We start from the raw sequence: 27,811 nt of genomic DNA on the forward strand, positions 1-27,811 counted from the left end.
TTAACAAAGCGTAATAATCATCAAAAATTCGAAAAATCGGATTCCCATAGCGGATGCAAAGAGATCGCAATTCTCAAAGTGAAGGCATCAAAAGTATAAAAACGGCTTGTAAAAGAAATATTTTTGATAAAATTAGTTTAAAATTGCATTTTAGAGTCCTATGATAACATATCATTAATATCTGTGGACACAGTTGACCCCCCCCCCCCCAAAAAAAAATAATAAAATAAAATAAACCATCTATTCAGCATTTTAATTTTTGACTCATAACAGAAAATGGAATTTTGCTTTAAAAACTTGAAATGAGAGTTCTAACAGAAATAAAGAGACTTTTCATTTATTTGAATCCTAATAAAGCGAAGTTAGCTTGAAAAAAGGACAAAATATGATTCTCATATCAGATGTTAAAAGATTGCATTTTTCAAAATGTAGACATCTAAAGAAAAAAAACGGTAATTAAAAGAGTTTATTTAAAGTTAATCATCCTTGTTAGCATCAAAAAATCAAAATCCATATAATTTTCTCCCAAAATAACAATTAAACATTGCACCGCACCGTAAAAACGCAAGTATTGACAAGCCGACAAAATGATGAGAATATTTTCTAATCAAGTCATTATAAAGGTTCAACGCCAGACGCTAAGTGGTGATAGTTTTGTAGTTGGTAACCCTATCTGAAGCGATCATATTTTTTCCTCACCCTTACTATCCCTTTGCAGTTCTAAGTTCATTTCGCAGATATATATTATTATTGTTTATTAAATCATGAGCAGGGAAAAGTGCTTACCAATGCCTTTTCAGAAAAGTTTACAACAACACCGCTGCTAATTAGCTGTGATAAAACAAACAACCAGTATATTTATTTGGCAGTAGCAATTATTTATCGCTTGCAGGAGCATCGCAAGAGTGCCGATTTTTTCTTTCTTTTTTTTTTCCGAAATTGGCCGATTTTGTATAAGCTGATCCCTCTAATTTGACTTAAAAAAAGGTTCCAAAAATGATCGGTTTATACACAGAAATATGCATTATTTTGCTTTCAAATTTGCTCTTTCAATAAACAATTTGTGACAGATCCGATCTTGTTTATCAGAATTTTGTGAAGGGTCCGTTTTGTTTGATCGGGATTTTGTGAAAGGTCCGTTTTGTTTGATCGGGATTTTGTGAAAGGTCCGTTTTGGTTGATCGGATTTTTGTGAAGGGTCCGTTAACGGACCCAAATATCCTCTGGCCAGACCCCTGGTGATAGCAGGGCCGCAGAGAGCCAAGGTGGGCACCTAGTCAGTTTCGTTACCGCCCCCTTCTTCCCCCACCAGAAAAAAAGAAGAGGAAAAAAGAAAAGAAAAAAAAACTGCTTATTATAAGAATTAGGTAACTCTATTTTAAGTGCCACAACAGCAAATACCAGAAGAGTAAATTTTACAAACAATAATAATTTTAATTCAGGAATACTGCTTGCTAATTAATTTAAAAAGAAAAAATAAGACACAGAAATTCATACATCAAAACCAAATTTTTAAGCAATCAAACTATGCATAAGCATAATATTGAGCTTATTTCAAAGCAACCTTCCTTGTTTTTTGATTTTGCGAAAGGATTTAGAACTTCACCGAACTTCAAGTTTTTTGAAACTTGTTCTCTAGTGCTGAAATTCTGAGACTAATTGCCCGTTGCAATTTACTTTAGGAGCGCTATTTGAAAGTCAATCTTAAAATAAGAGTGTTTAATGAACAGGTAGCATTTTATCAATTATAAGCCTTTATGGTCATGTAAGATGAAAAACTAAGCTTTATAAATAAAATTTCTTTTTACAATGCAATGTCTAACATCTGAAGACAATCCTTTGAAGAATCATCAATCTTCCTTTCTTTTATTAACGTTCAAAGTTATGAAAAGTTCATTTTTAAAAGTATTTCAGTTTATTTTAGAGTCATAGACAGGGAGATGGGCAAAAATACATTCAGACGGACCCCCAACAGTGTAAACATTTCACTACATATTTTCACCCTCCCAATCATTAGTGAGAACAGAACATTTGTTTATTTGCAAACACTCAGGTGAAAAGCAAATTTATTGTTTACGTTCAGAGGGTTTTTTCCCCTGTTTCTTTTTCTCGCTCTCTTCATATCTTTTTTTTCTTTGCGTCGGTGTCAACAGACCCCCTCAAGGCCCGGGCCCTTAGTTTCTGATTAGTCTGACATGGCCTCTCATCGAGCCTGTGTGATAGAACACTAATCTGACAAGAACTGCTTGCGCTAAGTGGATTAGTCACCACGATTTGATTATAAAATGGTAGACTGGAAATTTCAAGTTTTTAGTAACCAATACTCAATTGTTTTTATGTTGCCTTTTTATTATTAGTCATAGCCCCTCTATTCAGGATTCAGTTTTTTTTAATAAAAACAATAAGGCAATCTTAAAGCACTACACTTCATGGTATTGTGCAGGACCACAGAGAGGCTCAATCGGGCCCTGGGGCAAAATACTAGCTTGCGGGCCTCCCTCCAACCACTAAAAAAAAAAGGTACAGATGTGATATACCCCCCCCCCCCCCCCTTGGCGAGGATAGAATTTTTAGCTCATTTCGAAAATCGCTAACGTTGGCGATAAAACTTTTTCCGGCAGCCCTAGTAACCCTGCAGAATATACCTGGGAAGTACAGATGTGAACTAATTCTTTTCGCACGTGTGTCCGTGGAGGTAGGTGCACATATGTTCCGCTCTTAGGGGGATTTTACGACGTGGTGTTGTTTCGTGCAATATACCTTACAGGAATGCTTATTTTGTGTTAGTTTAAATTCAGTAGTTGTGTTTTGAAGTAAAAACATTAGAAAATGCCAGTTTCTTCAAACTTGAAGGTTAATTAAAAGTTAACTCCAACGTGGTGTGTATCTGTAACGTGCCATTGTCATATGATGTATTGTTTTAGACTGAGTGTGAATATTTATACCATATAAAAAGATAAGTTCTTTATTTTAGAATTCAAAAAAAAAAACTCTCACTTCCAAAATTCTTTGTTTTTACAAATCCTTGAGGTGTTCTTGTAGTATACATAACTGTGATCATACTCCGACTGTAATGTATATTAACAGTCGGAGGGACAACTGGCGAGCCAGAGGTCTCATAGTACTTTCGTAATGAGACCGCGGCTCGCCGGCCCTGCCTCGGTCTCGTTACGAAAGTACTATGAGACCGAGGGCTCGTATCCCGGAGAAATGATGAAAAAAAAATTAATGCATTAATTTCGACTTGTAATTAATACAATTATTTATTTCATTGTATTTTAATATGTTTACAAAAAACCCCGGCCCTGTACATTTTTGAAGCATATATTCGTGATGCTTTTTGTTGTGCTTTTATGTTGTTTTTATATATATTGTGTTCTGAAGTGCTTTGATCATGTTTTCTTATCTGATTTTTTCCTGTTGACGCTAAAAAAGTATCGCTAAGAACGATGTATGACATATGTCGTCATACATCGTTTTCTTGGCGACGCTTTCTTGGCGCCAACAGGAAAAAGTCGCCAAGGGTGGGGTATATCACATCAGTTCCAAAAAAAATCCTATTGACTGCCCTCACCTCTTATTTATATTTCAGCAATCTCAAGTGCGCTTTCTATACCACGACATCTGCTTCATAGTAATCTTAGGCGTCATACCATGAGTTAGTGTGCACTGTACAGTGAAGAAACAGAATTGTATTTATTGGTTTTTTTTCGTAAAAAATCTAAAAAAGCTGGTTAAGTATTAAAAAAACAAAGCTAACCAGTCTACAATAATTTAAACATCTTAGCTAAGATTTTAAAAAAGATTTAATTGATTATCATCATGTTTGCTGCCACTCAAGGATCACACAGTTTCTTTTTATAATGAATTAAATATTTTATTTTAGCTAAAAAGCAAAAATACTTTGCATTTACTTAATTGAGATAGTATTTTTGCATTTTGCGAAAAGTGCAACCGTAGCGGACGTTTTCAAAATTCTGCTGGACGTTTTCAAAATTCTTGAAGTCATTCAATTTTTTTTAAACGTAAAACAAGAAAGCGAAAGGGTCTAGATTTTTGTTTGGAAGGGGAGGGGGGACTGTCATTGTCATTACTAGTATCGCACAATCAAATTTTGAGAATTTCATTGAGCAAGGGTGCCCATATAGGGGGGCTCAACCCCCCCCCCCCTTTGAAGTTAGAACTTCCTTGCTTTTAGTACTCCTTTCTTCGCAAAAATGTAAAAACATTTCTTATCCAGCCATTAATGAATAAGTTATTAAAACTGTCAAATTTTAATGACTCTAATCTGTACTGAAATCAGTTTCTATGGGGAAAATATCCTGCTAACCATGGGGAAAATATCTGAGCCCCTTAAAATTTTGCATATGGGCTCCCTTGCCAACTAGACTATAAAGATGTTGTTTGTGGTGAACGAGAGTAGCTCATAATATTGGGTTAACTAGTACTAAGGTGCTACCCTACAAAGGGTGTACAGTAAAACCTGTCTACAACGATACTGTTGGGACCTAAAAATGATATTGTTATAGAGACAGGTTATTGTTATAGACAGTTTGATTATTTATTGCTGCCATACTGCTTGGGACCAAGGAAAATGTTGTTATAGACAGGTTTATTGTTATTGACAGTTTGTTATAGACAAGTTTCACTGTATGTACCTTAGCATTAGAAAGCAGTAGTTTCCTAGTATTTGTTAATTTAATTTTGTTGTTGCAACTTTTCCATGTATATAAAATATTTTAACAATTTTTAAAACATTTTATGAAAAATTAATTATTATATGATTGCTTGTTTTAGTTGCTTTTAATAATAATGTGGCTTTATATAAATAGAAATTGATGAAATGTCCAAGTATGGAGTCAGCCTACCAACAGACATGCAAGGTTTAACATCAACTCAAATATCTGATCTGAAATTAAACGATTTATGGGCTGAAAAGCACTTATCTCCCAGTGATTACATTCTCAGGTTGGATCCTATGGGTAAACGAAATGGCAAAGGTAAGTACTAGATTTTATTTTTTATTTATTTGTTTATTTTTCTGTTTTAGTAAACTTAAGTACATTTTTTTTAAAAATTTCAAATTGTAAAATGAAATGAAGTAATGAAAAATAATACAATTTTTTTCAGCATATTTTTTGTATAACCTAAGTAGAAACATGTACTTATGCAGCAATAAAGTTTTTTTTTGGGGGGGGGGGGGGGTGCGGGGGTATTTTCCAGAATTTTGAACATGTTTCGTAAAAGTGGATTTTGTGCATTATACAAGCCAGTCAACTGGTCTTAGGGGAAAAAAATGGGGAGAAAATGCGAACTTAAAACTATAGTGCCTAGAAAGAGTAGTGTGCCGATCGGCGGGGAAAAAGTGAGGTCAGATCTGAGGAAAATCCAGGTGGCGCTGCACTCGAGTAGTACGTTATGCTCCTCAATCAGACTCGTTTTAAATCAGCGATTGCATGCTCATTTCGCAGTTTAAAAGCCCCGTTTTTCGGATTAAACTTATTTCTGCGCAAAAGACCAATTCTGTAATAAGTGCTAATTGTTACATGGGTGTTCGTTTATTTTTGAAAGCATATAAAATTACCTTATTATAAAACTACCTTACTTCAATGAAAATAGTAGACTATAAGGGTCCATTCATTAAATACGTAAGGGTCCCGAGGGGGAGGGGGGTTGGAAAAGCCTCTACGTACCCTTACTTGGGGGGAGGGTCAAACTCATTCTTACATAATATTTTCCAAGTCGATATTTCACATTAGAAATTGCGCGGTCAAGTGATTTGGCAGAGATTATGATCCATTTGCGTCTGGAAGGTAAGAAACGTGTTAGGATAAGATGTTTTTTTAATTTGTTTTACAAAGAATTTATAGTGTAAAATATAATAAAGGAGTCGCATTGCGTACGGCATGTTTTATTTGTAATTAATATTACATCAAAAAAAAAATCGAAAAAACATTTAGTTTAGATTCTTTTCAGTAACTATTTCTTTACGCAAAAGGTTTAATTTAATAATGTGAATTTAGTAACGATTCCAGTGATGTAACGATTCAAGATTTGTTATTTTATCATTTTGAAAAACGAAATGGAATCTTACATAAGAATGGAGAGAGGGGGTGAAAATTCTTACGTACCCTTACATGGGGGAGGGGGGTCAAAAATTGCCAAAATCATCCTTACGTAATTAATGAATGGCCCCTAAGTATTCAATAACAGCGCGTCTCTTATTTCTCTACTAATAATAAAGCTGAGTCTCTCTGTCTGGATTTCTGTCTGGAATCCTGTCTGAAATTCTGTCTGGATCCCTGTGACGCGCACAGCGCCTATACCGTTCGGCTGATTTTCATGAAATTTAGTACAAAGTTAGTTGTTAGCATAGGGATGTGCACCTCGAAGCGATTTTTCGAAATTTCGATTTTGTTCTTTTTTTATTTTTAAATTTTAAAAACAGTTTCCGAAGCAGAATTATCATAAGATGGACGAGTAAATTACGAAATTATCCTGACGTGGAATCGTAACATGGGAAGAGCGAATGAACATAGCCAATTGGCGAGAAATTCATCATCCATTATTTGGAAATATACAGGCTAATCAAATGACCTTTTAATTTTCTCCTTCGGGCAAAGAACCATCAGCAAAATATTCAGTTCGTTTCATTACAGGCAACACAAATTTGAATTCCTCTGATGTACCCATCCCATTGCACACGATTCTAGCGTCAACGTCAATAAAAAATTTTCTAACATCCGATACTGATTTAAGAACAGGATAATCTGCTTTTACACCTTTGACTAAAATAGTAACATTGATTTGTAAATTTTCTTCTACTTCAATAATGATCTTTTTATCGTCAATATTATTTTCCACATAATTTTCATTATATACAAAAACTACAATATTTGGAGATTTTTTAAATTTCATACAAACCCAATATTCGTTAGGCAAATTAATATGAACAATTTCATCTATAATAGATTTATACGTGGTTATTTCAGTTTCATCTGCGGAAAGATCAAGTTTTATTTTTTTCAAACAGGGAACATTTTTCTTAACTGCATAATTCCTGATGGACCTTTGCTTTGGTATTTTTTTAGTAAAGTATGTTGGCAGATTTGGGGAAATTGTCGGAATTGCCTCATCTTTCAAAAAAGGTCTTCCTCGAGGAATCAAAACTTCCTCACCATTTATAATATGCTTATAATGCGTTTCAATAAAATGTTTTTCGAAATGCAGAGCACAAATTGAGCAATATTTATCAAAATTTTGATCTAACCTGGGAATTAACGAGTTCTACTTCTTTAGTTTTTCTTCATCTGCTGGAGCTTTAAAAAGCGAAACTTTTTCTTTGCATGTTTTGTATCCACTTTTGCACCCTGGTACGAAACAAGATAAAGCTTTACTTCTTCTAATACTAAACTTTGATGCCTCCATTAAAAGCCTTAAACGCTGTTTCATGAAATATTCACGAAATAAAGGTAAAAAAGAGAAACGCGGAACTAAATTGTAACAAAATCCCGCGTCTACTAATGTAAACGCCGCGAAATTGAACGTACACCTCGACCGCACTGCCCTCTAGCGGTTTTCATACATTTTGTCTTCAAGAATCGAAGGGGGAAAAGCGCCGATCGGCACACTATTCTTTCTAGGCACTATACTTAAAACCTATTAGAATTGAATGAAATTAAAAATTTAAAAGTGTGTGTGCAGTGAGGGAGCTTAAGTTATAATTTATAAAGTCAGGGGTGAGACATCATCCCCTGATATCCTATCTCAACCTGATCAGTGCTGTAGTTGTACAACATTGATCCAAACAATACAGACAGGACATACTAACTTCCGATTTCATTATTAATTATATTGTGTATGTAACAAAATATTTTCACACTTTAAAAAAATTATCTTTTATTAAGCTTGCTAACATAAATAAATTAAGTTTCAGTAATACAAATACAAATACAAAAGTGATGACCAGCAACAGGCTCTGAGCCCAGCTAGGCTGGTCCTTAAGAAAGATATTAATGTATTGGAAAGGGTTCAAAGGCGGGCTACAAGGCTAATAAATGGACTTTCTCACTTAGACTACAATTCAAGGCTTAAAAGGCTAAAAATGTAGTCTTGAGCAAAGAAGAGACCGAGGGGACATGATTCAGTTGTTTAAATTTATTAAAATGAAAGATGTTACGGGGCTGAAGTTTAGCACTGAAAACAGGACAAGAGGTCATTGCTTTAAGCTATTTAAATCTCAGGCTAACATGGATATTAGGAAAAATTATTATTTTAGCAGGGTAGTGCAACCCTGGAACAGCTTACCGGAAGAGGTGGTAATGAGCAAGGGAGTAGATAGTTTTAAGAGGGCCATTGATCTTCACTGGGGATTGTAAATTGACTAGGACCAGTCTAGCTGGGCCCAGAGCCTGTTGCTGGTCGTCACTTTTGTATTTGTATTTGCAGTCAATTTACAATCCCCAGTGGAAATCAATGGCACTCTTAAAACTTAAATTTTCTTACTGATAACTAAATTTTCTTCACTGCTTGTTTAGAAACTTAATTTCAATACTAGTTTAAAATGCAATTTTAAGGGAGAAAACTATTTTTCACTATACCATTCTAAATTTTTAGATTCTAATCAACAAAGATAGCTATTATTATATAATTGCACATCATATATACCTGTATGTAATAATTAAAAAAAAAAAAAAAGAAAGAATGTTTTGTATGAAGCCAACCATTTTTTAAACTTTATTTTGAATGTTGTTTGACCCACTAAAAATAACAATTGGATGACATTCAAACATGATTATAGAACAAGTATTCCAAAATAACAAATTTTTATAAAAAATTTTATTAACAAGGTTTTTGTAAATTTGTAATGAAGATTTCATGGCTTTGAAAGCCGTTATTTAATTGTTGTAGAATGTAATAATTATAATTAATAACTAAACTTATCAATTCCTTCCTATAGAAAATCTATTGCATTCTAAATTATTTGGTAATGGTTTGGATGGATCCTAATTTTTATCACTTTAAAAGAAATCCCTATTTTGCATTGCTTTCAAAATCTTTCTCTTATACTAAATGCTCTATCCCGAACGTAATGCCAGTTTGTCGATTACAAGGTAATTATTTATTCAACCATTAAAATACATATGAAGGTTACAAAATAGATCCTCCTCAGTTGGTATATTGCTTCCAGGGAGATTTTCAGGCATTAAAAAAGTCATCATTGGTCCTTTTCCTGAATATCTTTTAGAACCTTGGTGCACATATTTTTGATTTTGACATATGTCTCAAAATGATGTCATTTCATGTTTACTTTCAAGTAGAGGAGCAAGAACAAGTTGAAGTAAGGACCATGGGGCGGCAGTTAAATTGTCGACACATTTTGAATATTGGCTAAGAGAATGGTCACCAGCTTTGTGCACTTTTCACATCTGCAGAATATTCATCACAATCTCTTGAACAGTACTTTTTAGAATGTTTAATGTCTGTGCCATTCAAGGGCGCCCATATGGGGAGCAAGTGGGGGCTCAAGCCTTGCCCTTTGAAATTAGAACTTCCTTGCTTTTAGTACTTTTTTCTTTGCAAAAATGTAAAAACATTTTTTTCCCAGCAATTTATAAATAAGTTATGAAAAATGTCAAATTTTTAATAACTCTAATCTGTACTGAAATCGGTTTCTGTAGGGAAAATATCCTGCTAAACCATGGGGAAAGTATCTGAGCCCCCCCCCCCTCAAATTTTGCATATAGGCACCGTTGGTGCCATTTAAGGTACATCCAACAAACGCTATGACTATGAGTTCAAACTTTCAAGTATACATTTACATCTGTGGTGGTTGTTGATGGCCTTCCAGAGCGGGGTTCAATGCTGTTCACTTCACTGCCTTCAAAAATTACTTGTGTCCTTCCAAACTCCTCATAGTGGAACGAAACCTTGCTCTTCTATTAAACAATTATTACCAAATGCTCTCTTTATCACGGGAAAAGTGTCCACTTTCGGCATGCCGAGTTTCTTAGGAAACACAGTGACAATCTTTTGTTGAATAAAGAATGGCTTGCTCTGGAGGGAAAAAAAAGGTTCACGAAAATGCTTATCTTTACTGTCTGAATGGTTGAAATCTCACTGTACAGCTGTACTGTATTGACTTAGGAGGAATCTGTTTCAAAACCTTTGAAATCGACTCCTCCTAAGAAGTGCTACATTTTAATGATTGAATCATTAAATATCTTGAAATAAATTCAGTGGCTTTACTTCTGCTTCTGTACAGAACATATTTTTGCATTGCATTTTTGATTAGAATTGCTCTTACTTAATTGCTATTTATCATTTCAGCTCCTTTGGAAAAGTATGCTGATGTTTTGACAAAAACTACAGCTGAGTGCAAAGCAAGGATTTCAAAAGTTAATACAATTTCAATTCTAACTTTTTATACTGGCTTTTTACTTACTTTATTCAAAATATTCTTTCCTTAGTAAAGTTACATTTGTGAATTGTTTAATTAGTTTTAGTTTCTCACTGTTTAATTTGAAGTTAATGGTGAAATGCATATAGATTTTCAAAACACTTTGAGGAGGAAGTGAACATTATTACCTCAATCTTGTCTTAAATGGATGATATGTTGATTTTTTCTGATCTTCTATTTTATCGGAAGTAGTTATTTATAACTGAAGGTTTTTTTTTTCTTTACAACTTGTTTTGTGCTAAAAGCAATATCTTTACTAATAATAAAGCTGAAAGTCTCTCTGTCTGTCAAGATCTCTGTGATGCGCATAGCGCCTAGACCGTTCGGCCGATTTTCATGAAATTTCGCACAAAGTTAGTTCGTAGCATGGGGGTGTGCACCTCGAAGCGATTTTTCGAAAATTCGATGTGGTTCTTTTTCTATTCCAGTTTTAAGAACAAAATTATCGTAAGATGGATGAGTAAATTACGAAATTATGATAACGTGGAACCGTAACATGGGCACAAGCCAATTGGCGAGAAAATTCACCATACATTATTTGTAAATATACAGACGAACCAAAAGACCTTTTAATTTTCTATTAGGGGCAAAGCCGTGCGGGTACCACTAGTAGTCAATATAATGTATAGTCCTGCTCAACATCGAATTTCAGCTAATCTAGAATTATGTTATTTATCAATCAATGCTCTCTCCAGTCATGGAATAGACGTAGGAATTGAATTAGATTGCACTTAGTCTGTTGATCACCTGTATACTCAAAAGGGGATGAAATCGAGGAAGAATGCATAAAATTGCAAGACTAATATCCTAATAAAAGGAATGCTTCATAATTCTATTTGAACATGGAAATCTGTTAAAGAACGGAAGCAACATGAGATTGGAAATATCCAACACAGCAGTGTTTACTGAACTTTGGTTGCTGTTGCCTTTCATTCCACCTAGTTCAAAAAACCATGCTGCAAAATCAAATTCTAGCTTTTCTCTCAGTCATCAATCAACTGGCTTAAGGTGGCACCATTAATATGTAGAAGGTGAGGAATAGCAGGAAGAGAACAAGTGCAGGGAGGTCAATTGCTCAGAGCAGGGGCGGACTGGCTAACTTTGGCCCAGTTGGTAAAAGCATATTCTGGCCCACCATTGGTTTGCCAGAAGTGATAAAAGGTAATCCACTATAATATTAAAATCTGTTCGCGTCCGTCTGTCTGTCTGTCTGTCTGTCTGAAGATCGATCTCCTCAAGAACCGCTGCCAATCGAAAGTCGAACGAGATACCGATCAATTCGAAATTTTCCAAAGAAAACAATAGAACCAATCTCGTAATTGTACGTCTTTAATTAGCGGAGATATTAATTAAAACGTTAATTAACATAACGTTATTCAGGAATTTTATTTCTTTCCTGTTGCCATTTTGCGTATGAGCAAATAAAATTTTAATAATTGTTTTAAAAGAGATTTTTTTGGCTGCTGTCCAAATCTTAAAACAACGTTTCCATCTAGAATTTCATTTCAAATAAGTTTAAAATTGGTTGCTCTATTCGGATATAGCCTTTATTTTATCGTCTGTCCTTTTTTTATTTTTTTACACTCGACGTTCTTAACTTCTTTCAGCATAGGAAAGTTGTTTCTTTAGATATGTTTATTGATTGTAGTGTAAGTTTATCGTTCACCGGCCTCATATTTTGATACATTTAGGATGTGCGACTAATTATGTTTATTTTGTTGAACTTTTTCCCGTTACATGGGTGAGTTTTCGAATTGCAATAACTTTCTTTTTCTTTCCTGTTTCTACTTTTGAAATACAGTTTGTATCGTTAAAAGAACATGTTAAATTAAGATTGTTTGGATATCTTTAAGTGAAACAGAGTTGAACAAAAAAATTGTTTTTAAGGATTTTAACTAAAGCTATCTTGGAATCTGATGACTTGGTATTAAATTAATGCTTATTGGTATTTATTTAGTCTTGGTGCTTTACTTTCACATAATCAATCAAAATGCGTGTGTCATTTTATGTAAAAAGATGATCGTAATTGTACATAAATATTTCAGATATAGTCTATCAGATTTAATTCAGTTTAAAGTGACCAGAGATTATATTTGATAATGCATATATTTTCATCTTTTGTGCTAATTGAAAATACTCATAGCTTGTATCATTGATAACTATGATTAACGTTAAAGAGAATTTTGACAAAAATATGCTCTACTGGTGTTTTACAAACCTTGCATTAAGCGTATTTATTTACTCCTTAGCGCTTTAGAAACTGATGTCAGAGTAATACAAAAACATCAATTGGACATCTCTTTCATTTTTTAAGTAGCCCGTGCAACGCCGGGCACGCAGGCTAGTTTTAGAAATAATTTTTGCCACAGAAAGTGTGAGAAGTATTTTAGCTGGTGCGTGAAACAGGCATTGGAATGTCAAAACATTTTGTTAGTAGCCCAAAAATGTTACACAAAACATTACTAATGGATTTTTTGGAAAAGTGCAAATGAACTGCAACAATTAAAGCAAAATGATGAATAAAGCAGAAAGTAAAATGGTTTGAATGAATATATTGTACTGCACTGAGAAAAAGGAAATTTGAGATTGATTGAGAGTTGAAAATTTGAAGATGAGTGCAATTTTTAAAAAATGCGATTTTATCACAGATGCATCAATACAATGTTCCAAATTACTCATCATTCAAGAGAATGGTCATTCATTTTTTTTAGTGACTGAACGGATCTGTTCATTTTAAGGATTTGTTTCTTTTGACTCGTTCGTTCATGAACGACACATCCCTAATTAATATGAAACAAATAGAAGGAAGTTTCATCATGGCCACAACACTAGGTTTATGGTATCTTATCATTACTTTCTGGTCACTTATTTCAATTTTAAATGCAAGCATGTGATTCTAGGACATATATATGATTGCATGATTCCTTAAATAGAAATTCTGCTCTACTGCAAAATTTCATGTGACAATGAAATGCCCTTATGAATATGTGTTTAAATATGATAGAAAAAGTGAATCGTTATTAATGTGTTAAAATATTGATAATTTATTTTTCATTTTGTTTTCTATTTAGAAACTCATTGATTCTAACATATGCCTATCCTATGCTGATATTCAAGAATGTTTGGATATATTACGTGGTGCTGTGACAATTACTTACCCAATGGGTCTTCCAACATATGAAGTGATTTGGATGGAATTAGAAGGCAAAGAAGATCTATCTGGTACACAGGTAACATTTTTATATATCAAGAAATATGCATGAGGAGAAAGGAATAGGAGTATTCCCTGCTTTTGAAATGTGCTGATTTAGAATTGTTTTAACCTATAGTACATGCATAGCTTTTTCTTTTATACTGAACTAGCTGCATTGCCCAGCTTTGCACGATATACCTTGAAAATAAAAGTTTTGCGAAGTGAGGCATGTTCAACAATCAGGCTTTAGTTACAGAAAAAAAATACTGTAAAATAATCGAAAATTCCCGAATACAGTAGGCCCTCATTTTACCTGTTTTTTTTTATGCTGTTTCAATCATATGTGGTTTAAGATTTGACAACTTTATTTTATTTTACTTAGATGAGTTTTGGTTTTACACAGATGCTGCAATGCAAAGAAATAAAATTTTCCCCCTTTCAAAATCCAAACTCCTAAAGATTGCTGATTATGTGTAATCAACTGCATTTTGGGGTGCTAATAATCGAGCTTGGGCCACTGGAGAATATTATACGATATAGGTTCCAGAGCTCTTTCCAGAAGTAAAGTTATTAAAATCACACAGTTCAGAACTCACTGGAAGAAGAGCTTTTAGGAGTGACAAAAGAGACCAAATCCAACGAGGATACCGACGTCGGTGACGCACAACCAAAAACGTTCACATTGAAAATTTTGAGCCACTCCTAGACAATAGAAATGATCTTAAGGATTTGTTAGTGAAGGAATATTTTATCATGGAAATGTGTGACACAAGTGATCATGAATGCGTTAATGCTCTGCAAACAATTACAGAGAAAAATTCTTAATGACTGGCAAAAGACTATCATAGCCAGCTCCTCTTTATAAACAGAACACAAAATTTATTTATGTTTTCTTTATGCATGTTGTGCATAAAAGTCGATATAAGTACACATTAAACTTATTATACAATTAGTCATCACTTGAATGAAGTATTTTGTTATCTACAGAACCAAACCCCTATTTTAACACCAGTATTAGGTCTCCATTTATGTGGTTTCGATTTACACGGCATTTCTATTGGAACATATTCCCCACATAAAATGACGGTCTACTGTAAACTAAACACAACCCTCCATAAATACAACAAAAATCCTAAAAATAATTTTAAAACAAAGAAAGAAGATAAATGACCAAATAATCAAAAGCGGAAATTTTTGCCTCAAAACAAAAGCAAAATTTTATTTAATCACAGCAAAGAAAAAAAATGCAAACTTCTGAACGCTAATTTACAATGAGATCGTGCAAACAATAGTTTTCCGATATGAAAATAGAGTTCAATTCGGCTTAAAAGTGCATTTTAATTTTTTCCCAATGATTTTACAGCCTTTTTTTTGAATGAACTCTATGGGTAATTTTTGCGGGCTTTCGAATGATGTTAAAATCAAACTGATCGAATAATGATTTCGGGTAGAAAGAGCCATTTAATGCCATTTTCAGGTTTTGAAATTAAAATTTGAATGATTCTGTTCTTTTTTGGCATTTGAAAACCCTCTCATTCCTTCTCGTGTGCCCAAGTACCTCCGGGCCAAATTTGGTCTAGATCTGAAGAAACTGGATTTGTATAGGGAACATAAAGACGTACACACACATATATAAATATGTATATATTCTTTGTTTTATTTATATAGATTATTATTTTCAGGTTGTTAACGGTTTAAATCAATTGATATTTAAAAAAAATCATTGATTTGAATTAAACATTCAGTCATTGTTTCCGTTTTTAAAATAAGGTCTTTTCATCAAATCAAACTTTCTATATATGTTTGCAATACCCAACGTTTTAAAAAATTTTACTTCAACTTATTTAGAAAAAAAATCTTTAAAGTTGTCATTGAATTTTCTTTACCTTTTATTGATTAAATCCTGTTTCATGGTTAGTTTTATTGTTTAACCAGCATTGTTTCCCATCCCTCTAAATTTTTGCCAGAGGCATTTAGTTTCCAAGTTTTGACCCCTGCTGTTATAATTCCATTTAAACTAGCATCTTTGCTCTTACCTCCTGATTGTATGACACTCATAATGTAGCAGTGGAAAGGTAAATGGCAGTATCTGCAAATTTTTCATTTTTCAGCATTTTTGTCATCTATTGTACTTAAGCTTTGTTGTACCAGCTTGTTTATTTGGTATCCGCTGAAAATAAAGCACAAAAAAAACATCAAATTCCAGCATTTCCCTATTGTTAGATGGAATTTGGAATCCAAAATGAGTTTCTTCAAAAACTCATTTTTGCCAATACTGTCCTTTACTTTCTCATGGCAGAATAATCCTATAATGGTCATTCATATTTTTTTTATGCCATCTTACATCTGTTTTCATTAATGTTCACTAGTTTTATTTATTTATTTATTAATTTTTTTTAAATTATTTTTTTTAATGTTTTTGTGTGTGACTTAATGCATCATTTTTTTTAAAATTATGTATTTATTTCTAGGCTAGTAAAGAAATTCTAGAAGTTAAAAACACAGACCTTTGGTGTTGTAATAAGCAGTTAGAGGCCAATAAAATTTTAAGTGATTACATTGGAAAAAATGAGAAAAGTAAACTTATTGTCAAATTACAGAAGGTAATGTTTTTTTCAACACACATGTTAAACTGTTAGTTTTCGTGAACTGATTTTATTTACAACTATTTTTTAAACTTCTTACAAATAAATACAATAAAATTCATTTTATACAAATAAATTTATTACTTTTGAACTTATATACGTAGGGGTATCAAAAAGTAAGGTAACAAGAGCTCTGACAGGTGTGCAAATTATCCATATGAATAAAAATCCCTCCGAAGGTAACGGAAACGATCACAACATTCAAACCGTGTCGGTAGATGAAGCTGGTAGGCCGGTAACATGATGAAATTTGAGTTAAAAGAGGACCGCCTTGACGGAAGTATGGTCCGCAATTGAAATGAGAAGTGTGATACGGTTTTTGCGTTTAAAGAAAAATTCTCCAGCTGAAATTCATCACCAATTGGTGGAAGTGTACAGTACCAGTGTTATGCCCGCAATGCCCGACCGCATACGGCCACAATCCCTCGTGATTTGTTACAGCATTTTCGGTGGCAGATCTTGGACCACCCTCCTGACAATCCCGACCTTGCACCAAGTGATTTCCATCTCTTTGAACCATTAAAGAGACACTTGGGAGGTCTGCATTTCAGAATTAATGCCGAGGTTCAGCAAGCCGTCTTGATGGGGTTGCACAACCTTGATGCTGATTTCTTCCATGCTGGTTTCGATGGTTTGGTGAACCGATGGAACAAATGCTTCGATAAGCACGGTGACTATGTAGAAAAGTAACATGTACTTGTGCTTTCCTACATTGCATATATTTTTTTAATTCTTGAATAAACCTTTTCTCTGATTGGGCTTATTACCTTTTTGATACCCTCTCATAATACAGCAAAATCCCTACTTTTGTACAGTTTTATGAAAAAAAAAAATTTTAGATTTCACAAATTTCTACTCAAGAAAACCCACCAGCGAGGTTATGAGATCCAGAGTTTCCCTATTTGTCAGGGCTCTTCACTCTGAAATAGCCATGACCAAGTTGGAGGTAGATGCCCTCTCATTGAAGCCAATTCTTTTGCTTGTAAATCTGCCTTACCCCCAGCTATGGGGCAGTAACATACATCTTATTATCGAAAGTATATAGTTCACACAGGCATATTACATTTGTAATAAATGAATGCTGTTTGCTTTCTGTAGTATTTGCACTCTTTTGCCATACTTTCAGTTTTATGATAAAAATTACTCGTCATGTCCAACCCTTTTAAAAATTTTTTTAATAAGTTCCACCAGTTAATTATTCCTTTATTGAGTTTTCATTTAATTGTATCTAATCAAGTATCAATGGTTTGTATACAAATAATTTATGAAGTGTTAAAAATATTTTGTTTCAGAATAAGAAAAATATGAGTCCTAGCATCATTAGCAGTTAAAATGTAATTTAAGATAGCTGCATGGTATCAGCAAAAAAAATGTATCAGTCAAATGATACATTTCGCATAAAAATAATTTTCAATATATCTCAATGGGAAAAAAATGCTTTTTATTTTATTTGTGTCCAACATTTTCTATGGTTCATGATGTCCAATATGTTACAGCCATTACATTTTAGTAAACAATTACATTGAATCTAGTAGTTTCAGTAGTATAACTTTTGTGCTTAGTTTTCTTTGCACACTTTGAATTTTACATCAACAAACAAGACGACAAGTCTTTTTTTGTTTCCTGATAGTAAAAAATTGAGATTTTTAATGTTTGCTTCATTACATTTGAAGTAATGATAAATATATTTTTTTTAAATCTTGAAATTGAAAACATCAAAATAGTTTTCATTCTTTCATTTTATGTTTGTATTGTAATTGTAACTTTTCTTTTTAATTATTATTATTTTTTTTACATATAAAGAGTGAGTTGTGTACTCTGTTATTCTCCATATGCAAGAGTGGTCAAAATATTTTTAAACCCTTCATAAATTACTTATGTAGAATCCATTGATATTTGATTATACCCAAACAAATGTAGGATCACTAAAAACATATAATTTATTGATGGTAATTATTAAAATTGATCAAAAACAATTCAAGTGCCAACCATGATTTGTACTATAGAAGATAGAAGTATTGTGAGCTGTTGTTTACAAAATTAGAAATGTTTCTTTTGAAAATATCTAAAAGAAAACATTAAAATTCCTTTTAAAGTGATCAGGATTTTGCAGAAGTTTATTCATGTTTGAAATTGTGTATGTGCGTAATACATACAACATTTACATATTTTTTTTGTTTCGAGAAAAATTAGATGATGCAAAATTAGTTTTTTTTTTTTAATTAAAATCAAAAAACAATTAAATAGTAAATTACAACTAAACTGCTCTGCCTTTAATATGATCTATTTTTAGTATTTTGAACTTTGCCTTTCAAAGATTAACCTATTTTCTAAAGTATCTACCCTTTTTATTATTTACTAGTGGTGCCTGCATGGCTTTGCCCGTAATAGAAAACTAATAGGTCTTTTGGTTCGCCTGTATATTTACAAATAATGTATATTTTCTCGCCAATTGGCTTGTGCCCATGTTACGGTTCCATGTAATGATAATTTCATAATTTACTCATCCATCTTATGAGAATTTTGTTTTTAAAATTGGAATAGAAAAAGAACCACATCGAATTTTCGAAAAATCGCTTCGAGGTGCACACCCCCATGCTACAAACTAACTTTGAGCCAAATTTTATGAAAATCAGCTGAACGGTCTAGGCGCTATGCGCGTCACAGAGATCCAGACATCCTACAGACATCCAGACATCCTCCGGACAGAGAGACTTTCAGCTTTATTCAGGGGCGGCATTTCAGTATTCTATTTGGGGGGCCAAGTTTCTTAAATGTTAATTACCTCAGTATAGAACTAAAACACATATTGGCTAACAGCAAGTAATCATGATAAGGGGGATATTAAATACATAGTAAAAGAGCCCTTAGAAAAGATATTTGTTGATGTGAGATATTTTTTTCAAAAATAGTATGTATTTTTAAAGAGTATCTATGAAAGCATACTATGCATTGAGCAGTTGAAATGTGTTTCTAGCAGAAGAAAGTGATGAACACTCATTAAATAGGCACACTTAAAATAAGAGCGTAACAATGAATGTAAAATATCAAGGCATTTTCTTGAGAAAATCATGCAGCCACAACACTGCACGGGGCAACCTATATGAGGAAATTACGTCTTTAGTTAAAATTAACCATGATTCTTCATCAGTTTTTTCTGCTCTGAAAAGGCCGGTCTAATAATTTAAAAAACGGAAAACCCTCGATCATATCTGGAAATGTGTCAAGTTTTATGAACCATTACCGAAAACCAGCAAAATTGTTTTTCTTGAACATTGATTTGCGATTGATGTAAATTGAATTTGCTCACTTTTTATTATTCCTCTCAAAAAATTTGGGAGTGCGACCGCCCCCTCTCGACCCCCTCTATTTGCCGCCCCTGGCTTTATTATTAGTAAAGATTGAATACAATCATATTATGGCTGATCTTTTCTAAGAAAAGCATTCATTTACAATGAATATTTAGTTCAATTAAGTTAATGCTTATTATATTTAATTATATTATATTCAATTAAATGAATTGATTCTATTTAACCAATCATTTATTTACCTTACTTATTTATTCATGTACAGGGCCCAATACAGGCTGATTTTGCTACCGTTTTTCGGTACCTTCACAAAAATCCTATTTTGAAATCGGTACTTTCACAAAAATCAAGTAATAAAATCAGTAGCTTCACAAAAACATGGAAAATTTCACAAAAATTCACATTTTAAAATATAAAATTTGTTTCTCTGTTTAAAACAAAATATACTCATAAAATAAAATTATAAGCAGGTTTATATGAACAATCGCTTAAATAGAAATATTTTTGTAGTATTTTAACTAATTTTTAGCTGTTTCACACCAAAGTGTATTTATGCAATATTATCGCAATCTTGAAACATCTGTTTTGAGGAACCGTTTTTCTCATATTATATCCTATATTGTACACAGTACATAGACCATTAAGCTGAAATTACGATGGTATTTTTCGTACTTCTTAAGTTTTCAGCCCTCCCCCCCCCCCCCCCCAAAAAAAACGAAACCTGTTTAAAATAATACTAGATGACATTTCCTCTTTTAGAACTAAAATTTCACTTGTTCCACTACTTCTTTTACAAAAATTAGGATGCGTCTAAAATTACACAAAAACAATGCTGATAAAAAAAAATTTTCACAAAAATAGAATGATGCAATAATTTCACAAAAATAGGTAGCGAGAAAAAAAACCTGGATTGGCCTCTGATGTACCTTTATGTATTTTCATTAAAATGTGTTTTACTTAATACAACATGAATTCAATATGCATAACATAATAATGCATTAATAGGTTTTACTTTTCCTCTACTAATGATAAAGCTGAAAGTCTCTCTGTCAGGATCTCTGTGACGTGCATAGTGCCTAGACAGTTCGGCCAATTTTTATGAAATTTGGCACAAAATCAGTTTATAGCAAGGGGGTGTGCACCTCGAAACAATTTTTTTAAATTCATTTTTGTTCTTCTTCTATTCCATTTAAGAACATTTTACTGGGCAAAATTATAATAAAATAGCCAAACTATTATAACGTGGAACCGTAACATGGGCGAGCCATTTGACATAGCAAATTGGCAAGGAATTCATCATCCATTATTTGTAAATATACAGGCAAATCAAATGACATTTTAATTTTCTACTATGGGCAAAGCCGTGCGGGTACCGCTAGCCTAAAATAAACTGTTTTCAAGTTCTTTTGATGAACGAGAAAACAGCCAGAATTTCTTTTACCTTCATTATTTTAATGTATTTTAAAAGGAATTATTTCTATTAGAAAGGGCTAGGTGCACCTGCAAGAGAGCCTGCTCTGACTGAACAACAAAGGAAAGACCTCATGCTTGCAGAGCATCGTAGAAGAGAAGAACTGAAGGTTAGATGTCTTTAATTATTATTATTTGTACAAATCAGATCAGTCAAGCTTGTTTATTTGAATTTTCATTCAAAATGCAGGACAAATCAAAAGCATTAGGGTAACGGCACCGGCAACAGACAAGGGTCCAGTAACAGACAGTCGTAAGTTTGGATTTAAATAATAAGAATATTAGGTGGGTAAAATTAATGTTGCTGCAACCCATGAATTTGGTGCAACCATTGAATTTTATGAAGCAGTTCATATTTAAAGTGAATATGGCTGTATGCTGGCAATAATCAGTGGCGGATCACCGCATAGGCGCATGAGGCGCGTGCTGGGGCCTTCAGCAAAGCAGGGGGCCTCGGAGCCGCGAAGTGTCAAATCCTCGAAACCAAATTTATTTATTTTGAGGATATGCCATAGAGAGTCATAATTTTGAGTGGAAAATGCTCAAAACTCATGGAAATTGACAGATAGTCATGGATTTTAGGCGGGATGATTGCTCCCAATAGGGCCCCTGCGTTTAAGGTGGCCCCAGACTTAAGGGGCCTTTGTTTGGATTTTTCCAGGAGAAAAAAAAATTGGGATATTTTTTTTAAAAAAAGTGTTTTTTTGTGTGTACGAGGTTTAAAGTTTCAAAATATATTTCTTTCTTTCCTCCGGAATGCTTCATCAAAACAAGCAGCATATTTCGTCCCAGGCCCGGATCTGTAAATTTTGGGCCCCCTGCAACAAAATCTGTAGGGCCTGTCCCCAAAGGCCAGCAGTGTATAATTCCATCGTTACTAAGTCTTAATGCTAGATTTTTTTTTTTTTTTTTCAATTTCTTGAGCCGTTGGGTCCCTTAAGGACGTGAGGCCCCCTGCACTGCGGGTACTCAGATCCAAGCCTGTTTCGTGCTCTATAATCGGCAAGTGAGAAGAGTCTTTTCTTTAACTTATTGTACCGTAACTGCTGCTGCTGATGTCAAATGCAGGGTCAGCGAAATAGGTGGGCAAGGCGTTCCCTTAATATTTTTTGTTTGGAAAATATTCAGAAAAATTTAGTCATTTTACTTTTCAAACTATATATTCTGATTTGAACTTGTTTGATGAATTTAGTTCTCAGTTGTCAGAATAAAAGAAAAGTTTCTGTAAATCGAGAAAGAAAAATCAGCGGGCAACACACACGAATCTTTGACCTCGCGGCTTCTTCTGGGACACTTGCACGATTTCATCATTGCGGGAGGGGTAGATCCGAAAACTCCCACTTCTTTGTTTAAGCAAGTCCCCAGGAAAGTGGGGTGTTAAGATAAGATGTAACAAAGGGCTCAAGGCTGTAAACTAATGGGGAAGCAGAAGCATTACAATTGCTCCAGTTTCATGTCAGTATTCTATAACGTATGACAAAACCAGGGGGTTTTGACCTTGGGAAAATGACCGCGACAGCCATTTTCCTCTCTTTATACTCGTACATTTCCATCCAATTCAGTTTAGAGTTATCTTGTTGTCTTGTCACAATGTTTAGCTTCTTTCTAGTTTTCTAATAAAAGAACACTGGAATTTAGGTGAGCAATCAAACTTTTTTTTTTCTGTTGTGCCTTACTTAGCAGTTTAGTTATAAATTAAAAAACAGAATCGTTTTGAAACAGCCGAAGCGTATTTCTTTTTGATGCACTGCTCCTACGCATCATTTTTTACGATGCTAGATTTTTCCTATTTTCGATATAAACTATTCGCCCTATGTAAGCGTAAGCAGGGAAACCCGTTTTTTTCCCCTTAGAGAGTTATCCATAAAAAATAGTGAAGTAAATTTTTATAATTTGCTTTCAACTGTAGCGTAGGGTGTTTGTATATCATATTAATCAAGATACAGTGTTCCTTGATTAGAGGGCATGAATTTACGTAACAGAAGTTGCTTACATTCGAAACTTTTTTTTCCGTTTTTGAGTTGATGTAATGCATGGTGTTGCTTTCGTCAAGCTGATACCGAATTTAACTTAGATTCACCAATTTTAAGTGTTTTTTCTTTTTCCAGAAATGCTTAGGAATGGGCAAAAAAAAAAAAAAAAAATAAATAAATAAATAAAATAAAAAAATAAATAAATAACTAAAAAAATAAATAAATAAAAACAATAATAATTTGAATTTTGATTTCTTAAATTCAAATTGCGTTTTTCGCAATCACGAGTGTGTGTTTGTGCAGGCATGAGTGTGTGGTTATGTGTGTGTATGTGTGTGTATAGGTATATGTATGTACGCGTGTGTGTTTGTGTCTGTGTGCAGGCATGAGTGTGTGTGTGTGTGTGTGTAGGTGTGTGTACGTATGCGCGTGGGTTTGTGTCTGTGTGCATGCATGAGTATGAGTGTGGGTGTGTGTATGTACGCGAGTGTGTGTGTGTGTAGGTGTGTGTAGGTGTGTGTATGTATGCTTGTAGGATATGGACGCAATCTGGAGACGGTTTTCGCTAGAGTAGCAGCATTAGGAGGGGCCGGGACGGTGGGGCTGCAGAGGGAGGCGGGGGGGGGGGATTAAACATAGGAACATCAAAACCAGCAAGTGAGAGCAATAAGCAATGTGATTGCTCAAAAAACTCAAATGAAGGAAATTACTCTGGAAATATTTAAAAAGCGTATTTCCGAGAAGAGATCCAAAATTTGAGAAATTTTTTCCTTCACATTTTTGTATTTCTTTGAAATTTAGCTCATCGATTGTATTCTTCGAGGTAATCAAAAGTACACAGTTTTATATTTTTATCTCTTTTATTTTTTTATTTAAAAGACTGATTTTTAGAAAAATTCTTTTTTTTTCATGAGTGCTTGAACATAAAATGGACGATAATTCAGCACCAAATATAGATAGAAAGATTTGGTAAAAAGGATTTTAAAGAAAATGAGTTGCTGTTTAATATGATATGCAACATGCCTAATTTTATAAATAAAATCATTTTTAAAAAGTGAAATTTAAATTTAAATTTCTCAGAAAACAATGATTTTTTTTTTATCTCAAAATTTTTTGTGTAATTTATCTTCGTTTGCGCAAAGTTTTAAGTTGGGATCTCAATGGAATCATATTTTTATGAATTTTTGAATAATATTTGACTTAAGAAATAATGATTTTTCATTTTCTATTTAGTTAAATATGGGGTTCTTTTACTGGGGGGGGGGGCTAGTCCAGCGGTTCCCAACCGGTGGTTCGGTGAACCCCCAGGGCTTTGCGAGAGGTTTTCAGGGGGTTAGCGAAAATAAATATTGTAATGGTGGAGTTTTAACATGCCTGTTTCTGCAAGCGTTTTCAAGCAAATTTTGCTCTTTTTTTTATTCATTTGTCTCTCGCACATTCGATACTCTTTGAATGAAAATATTTGTATACTTGCTGACACATTTTACATTTTAAGAATTTAGTCTGTCATTGTAAAGCGCCGGTTTTAGAGCTTTCATTGAGAATGATAGTCCTGAAGCCATGCTGAAAAAGATCTACTTTTGAATACAATGTCCTCACATGAAAGAATTTGAAAGCATTTGTTTCCTCAGAAGCTTTTGATTGGAATAGTTGATCAAACTTTATGAAAATATTACATGGAGAATGTGCGCACGTCTCAAATATTTTGATGTTTTGTTTCTATGTTTCTTTACCATTTGAGTCCTACGAAGAGCTATCGCGCTTCTCGTGCGTTGAGTCAAAAATGCATGGAAGTGAGATTACGTTGTTGTTTGTTGCTATAATTTTCACACTGTATAGACTGCAATTTATTTCGAGCTTTATTCTCGAAAAAGAGAAAGAATGGCTAGCAACTCAAAAATACCACAGGAAGTATGGAAAATTAATTACGTTAGAAATAATTCTCGTGGGTGAAAGTCTGGCAGTGTGAGGTTTAAGCAGTAAAAAAAAAAAAAAATAAATAAATAAATAAATAAAAAAAAAATATAAAAAAAAAAAAATCAACGGATTTTAACCATGCAACTTAATTTGTGCTATATGTAAATAAGGAATTTATAAAATTCGTGTGAAAAATTTCTCTTGTAGTTAGTGATCTTAAAAATTTGTTTTGTTAAAAATTACCTTTTGTGTAAAAATTAGAGTGAATGCGTTTATTGAAAAATAGACGTTTCTATTATTTTTCAATACACGCATTTTACTCCGCTCTTATATCATAGTTACAAGAAAATTCTTCAAACAGCTAGGCTCGTGCTCGTAGTCTTTTTCAAGAAGGATTAAACCTAGAGATCTTTCTCATTTTAGTGAAAGAAAAAAAGTTCATTTAGTTTATTAAATGCAGCTCTTGAAAGGTATTTTAAAGATAATTCTTTGATTGACTTCTGATTTAGTGATAAAGATAAATACAACTTTGTGTCAGAAAAATTGCAACCAAAAATTGAGCCTTTTTGTTCCAAAAAAATTCCATTTAAATCTGTTTTACTAAGTTGATAGAAGCTCAACACAGAGTAATCACTGTTCATTTTTTGGTGAATTTGTATAGCAGCAGCATCAAACTAAAAAAATATCTCCCAAATTTTATTTCCTGTGTGTGTGTGTTTGCACGCTTTTTTTTTTTTTGCTTGTTACTTATTTCCTAGTACCCAAAGGGTTCACTAAGTTATTCTGGTGTTTGGAAGGGGTTCGCAAGGGGGAAAACGGAAAAAGGTTGGGAACCGTTGGTCTAGTACTCAGTAATTAAACATGAGTATGCTTGAATGAGCTGGCATGAACCTGTAGATTAGTAAGAACTCCTCCCCGTCGCACCACAACTTATAATCTTTATTTTTTTAAAACTGTTTTTTAAATGTAAAAGTAAAATAAAATAAAATAAAACAAAATGAATGGTAAACTTATTTAAAGTTGCTAAATGTTCTTCTTTAAAATAAGATGAAGTCTCTAACATATTCATTTTCGTGAAAATTACGACTCGCGAAAAATAATGCTTTTACAGTAATACAAATTTATACTTGAAACTATTATTTTTGAAGACGCCTGCCCTGTACCTTTTTGCCCCCTAACATCAGCAAAGAAAGTCTAAACTTGCGCTTTGAAAACTACATGTTTCAAAAATTTTCTGGGGGATATCCCCCGGACCCTTACCTTCCCCATCAAATCAAAGGTTTTTTTCCTTCCTTTTTCTTTTTGGCCTAGTGCCTCCCCCCCCCTGAATTTTTTTTTCTAGTTGGGCCACTGAACTACACTTGCATTGAAAAACAGAGTAAAAAAGCTGGAATTTTACTAGATGCCGGAGATTGGAGCTTTGATCCCACCCTCTGTACTGGCTAAATTACGTGAAAATATAGAAGGCAAAATTTTTCACTAATGTTTTGCTTTTTTTTTTTTTTTGGCAGAAATGTCGTTTTTTCCCTTTTAAAGAAGAATGTAACAACCTCCTTTCCCCCAAATCTTGTTGATTCAAAGAATAAAACAAAGTTATGATTTTCTGCATTGTTTATATTAGTAAACTATATTATTTTTGTTGTGTCAATAGAGGGCCTCCGGATTTAGGTTGCGCCTGGGGCCTCACAATCCCATGATCCGCCACTGGCAATAATGTGGTTGAATGTTGGCTTTCAAAGTGGCGGATTTAGATTTCAAGGCCTGGCGAAATTTGGAGCGCTCTGTACAGTTTGACGACAGATTGTATGGAATTGGCAAACATCCAGTTAAGGCGGGGGGGGGGGGGGGGAATAAAAAATTTATGCGCGTATTCTGCTTGTTTGAATGAGACTCTGCTTAATTTAGAGGCTAACATACATCTGCAAAACCTGACATCCCTAAAAACTAATAGATGCTTCCATTTCCGCGTGTAAACCGGATGTTTGCCTTTCCATACAATCCGTGGTTAGACAGTAACTCTCTCTGAACACCGTCAGTGGTGTCAAATTAAGACAGACCTGACTCAAAAAGTTTTTTTTTTTGGCCACATTTGTCGCCAACTTGGTGATATTTTGTCAAGTGGCACCAAATTATAACCGCTTTAGTCTGCATTGTATTAACACTTTTTCTCTAAAAAAGGTGTAAAAAGACTTCTTTTGGAACATCGGAATGCAATCAATAGGGGGGTACACAACTAGACCACACTCAGAGTCTACATACAAAATTTCAACCTTTTATGTCATACCGTTTTTGAGTTGTGTGAGACATGTACATACACACGCATAGATGTTAAAAGAAAACTCTTAGCAATTAACTCTGGGAGCATTAAAATGGATATTTCAGCTGTTCATTCGTTATCAGGAACATATGCACATGTAGACAAGTCGAAAAAAACCACTCAACATTCATTCAATAGAGAGCAAGATGGAAATTTAGGCAGAAATTTAAGTGAAAAATTTTTGTGATTACAATATTACATTTACTTTGCAAAAGAAAGTAATAATATGCAGACTGATTTTTGCCATACTTTTTTTTTTGTTTGTTTTAGAAGCTAGAAATGGACGATGATGATTCCCACTTGGATTCACAATGGGCAGACAATGATCAATTAAAGAAATGTTTTCATGGATTAAGCAAAATAAAGTTCAAATGAAACTTTGCTTTTTACAGATGAGTGACTGAACACACTAATAATTTTGGATTGTTTGTAAATATCTTTATTTGTATTGTTTTATATTTTCCTGCTATTTAATTCCAAACATTGCATTTAATGTCGTAATTAAAGAAAAGTTTCTTCATACTTACCA

At 33.5% G+C, this 27,811-nt stretch overlaps 1 protein-coding gene across 1 annotated transcript; it reads left to right on the forward strand.

The window, feature by feature from the left end:
• Positions 1–4,832: 4,832 nt before the first annotated feature.
• LOC129227987 (cilia- and flagella-associated protein 298-like) lies at positions 4,833–27,808 on the forward strand (the record flags this gene model as incomplete). The annotated part of the gene is given in 6 exon segments (XM_054862613.1): positions 4,833–5,000; positions 10,330–10,397; positions 13,531–13,689; positions 16,124–16,255; positions 21,090–21,185; positions 27,553–27,808. Coding segments are annotated over 6 exon segments (728 nt in total), but the record flags the coding sequence as incomplete, so codon positions are not given.
• Positions 27,809–27,811: the final 3 nt, after the last annotated feature.

Source organism: Uloborus diversus, chromosome 8 (genome assembly GCF_026930045.1).
Source record: "Uloborus diversus isolate 005 chromosome 8, Udiv.v.3.1, whole genome shotgun sequence".
Classification (NCBI taxonomy): Eukaryota; Metazoa; Arthropoda; class Arachnida; order Araneae; family Uloboridae; genus Uloborus; species Uloborus diversus.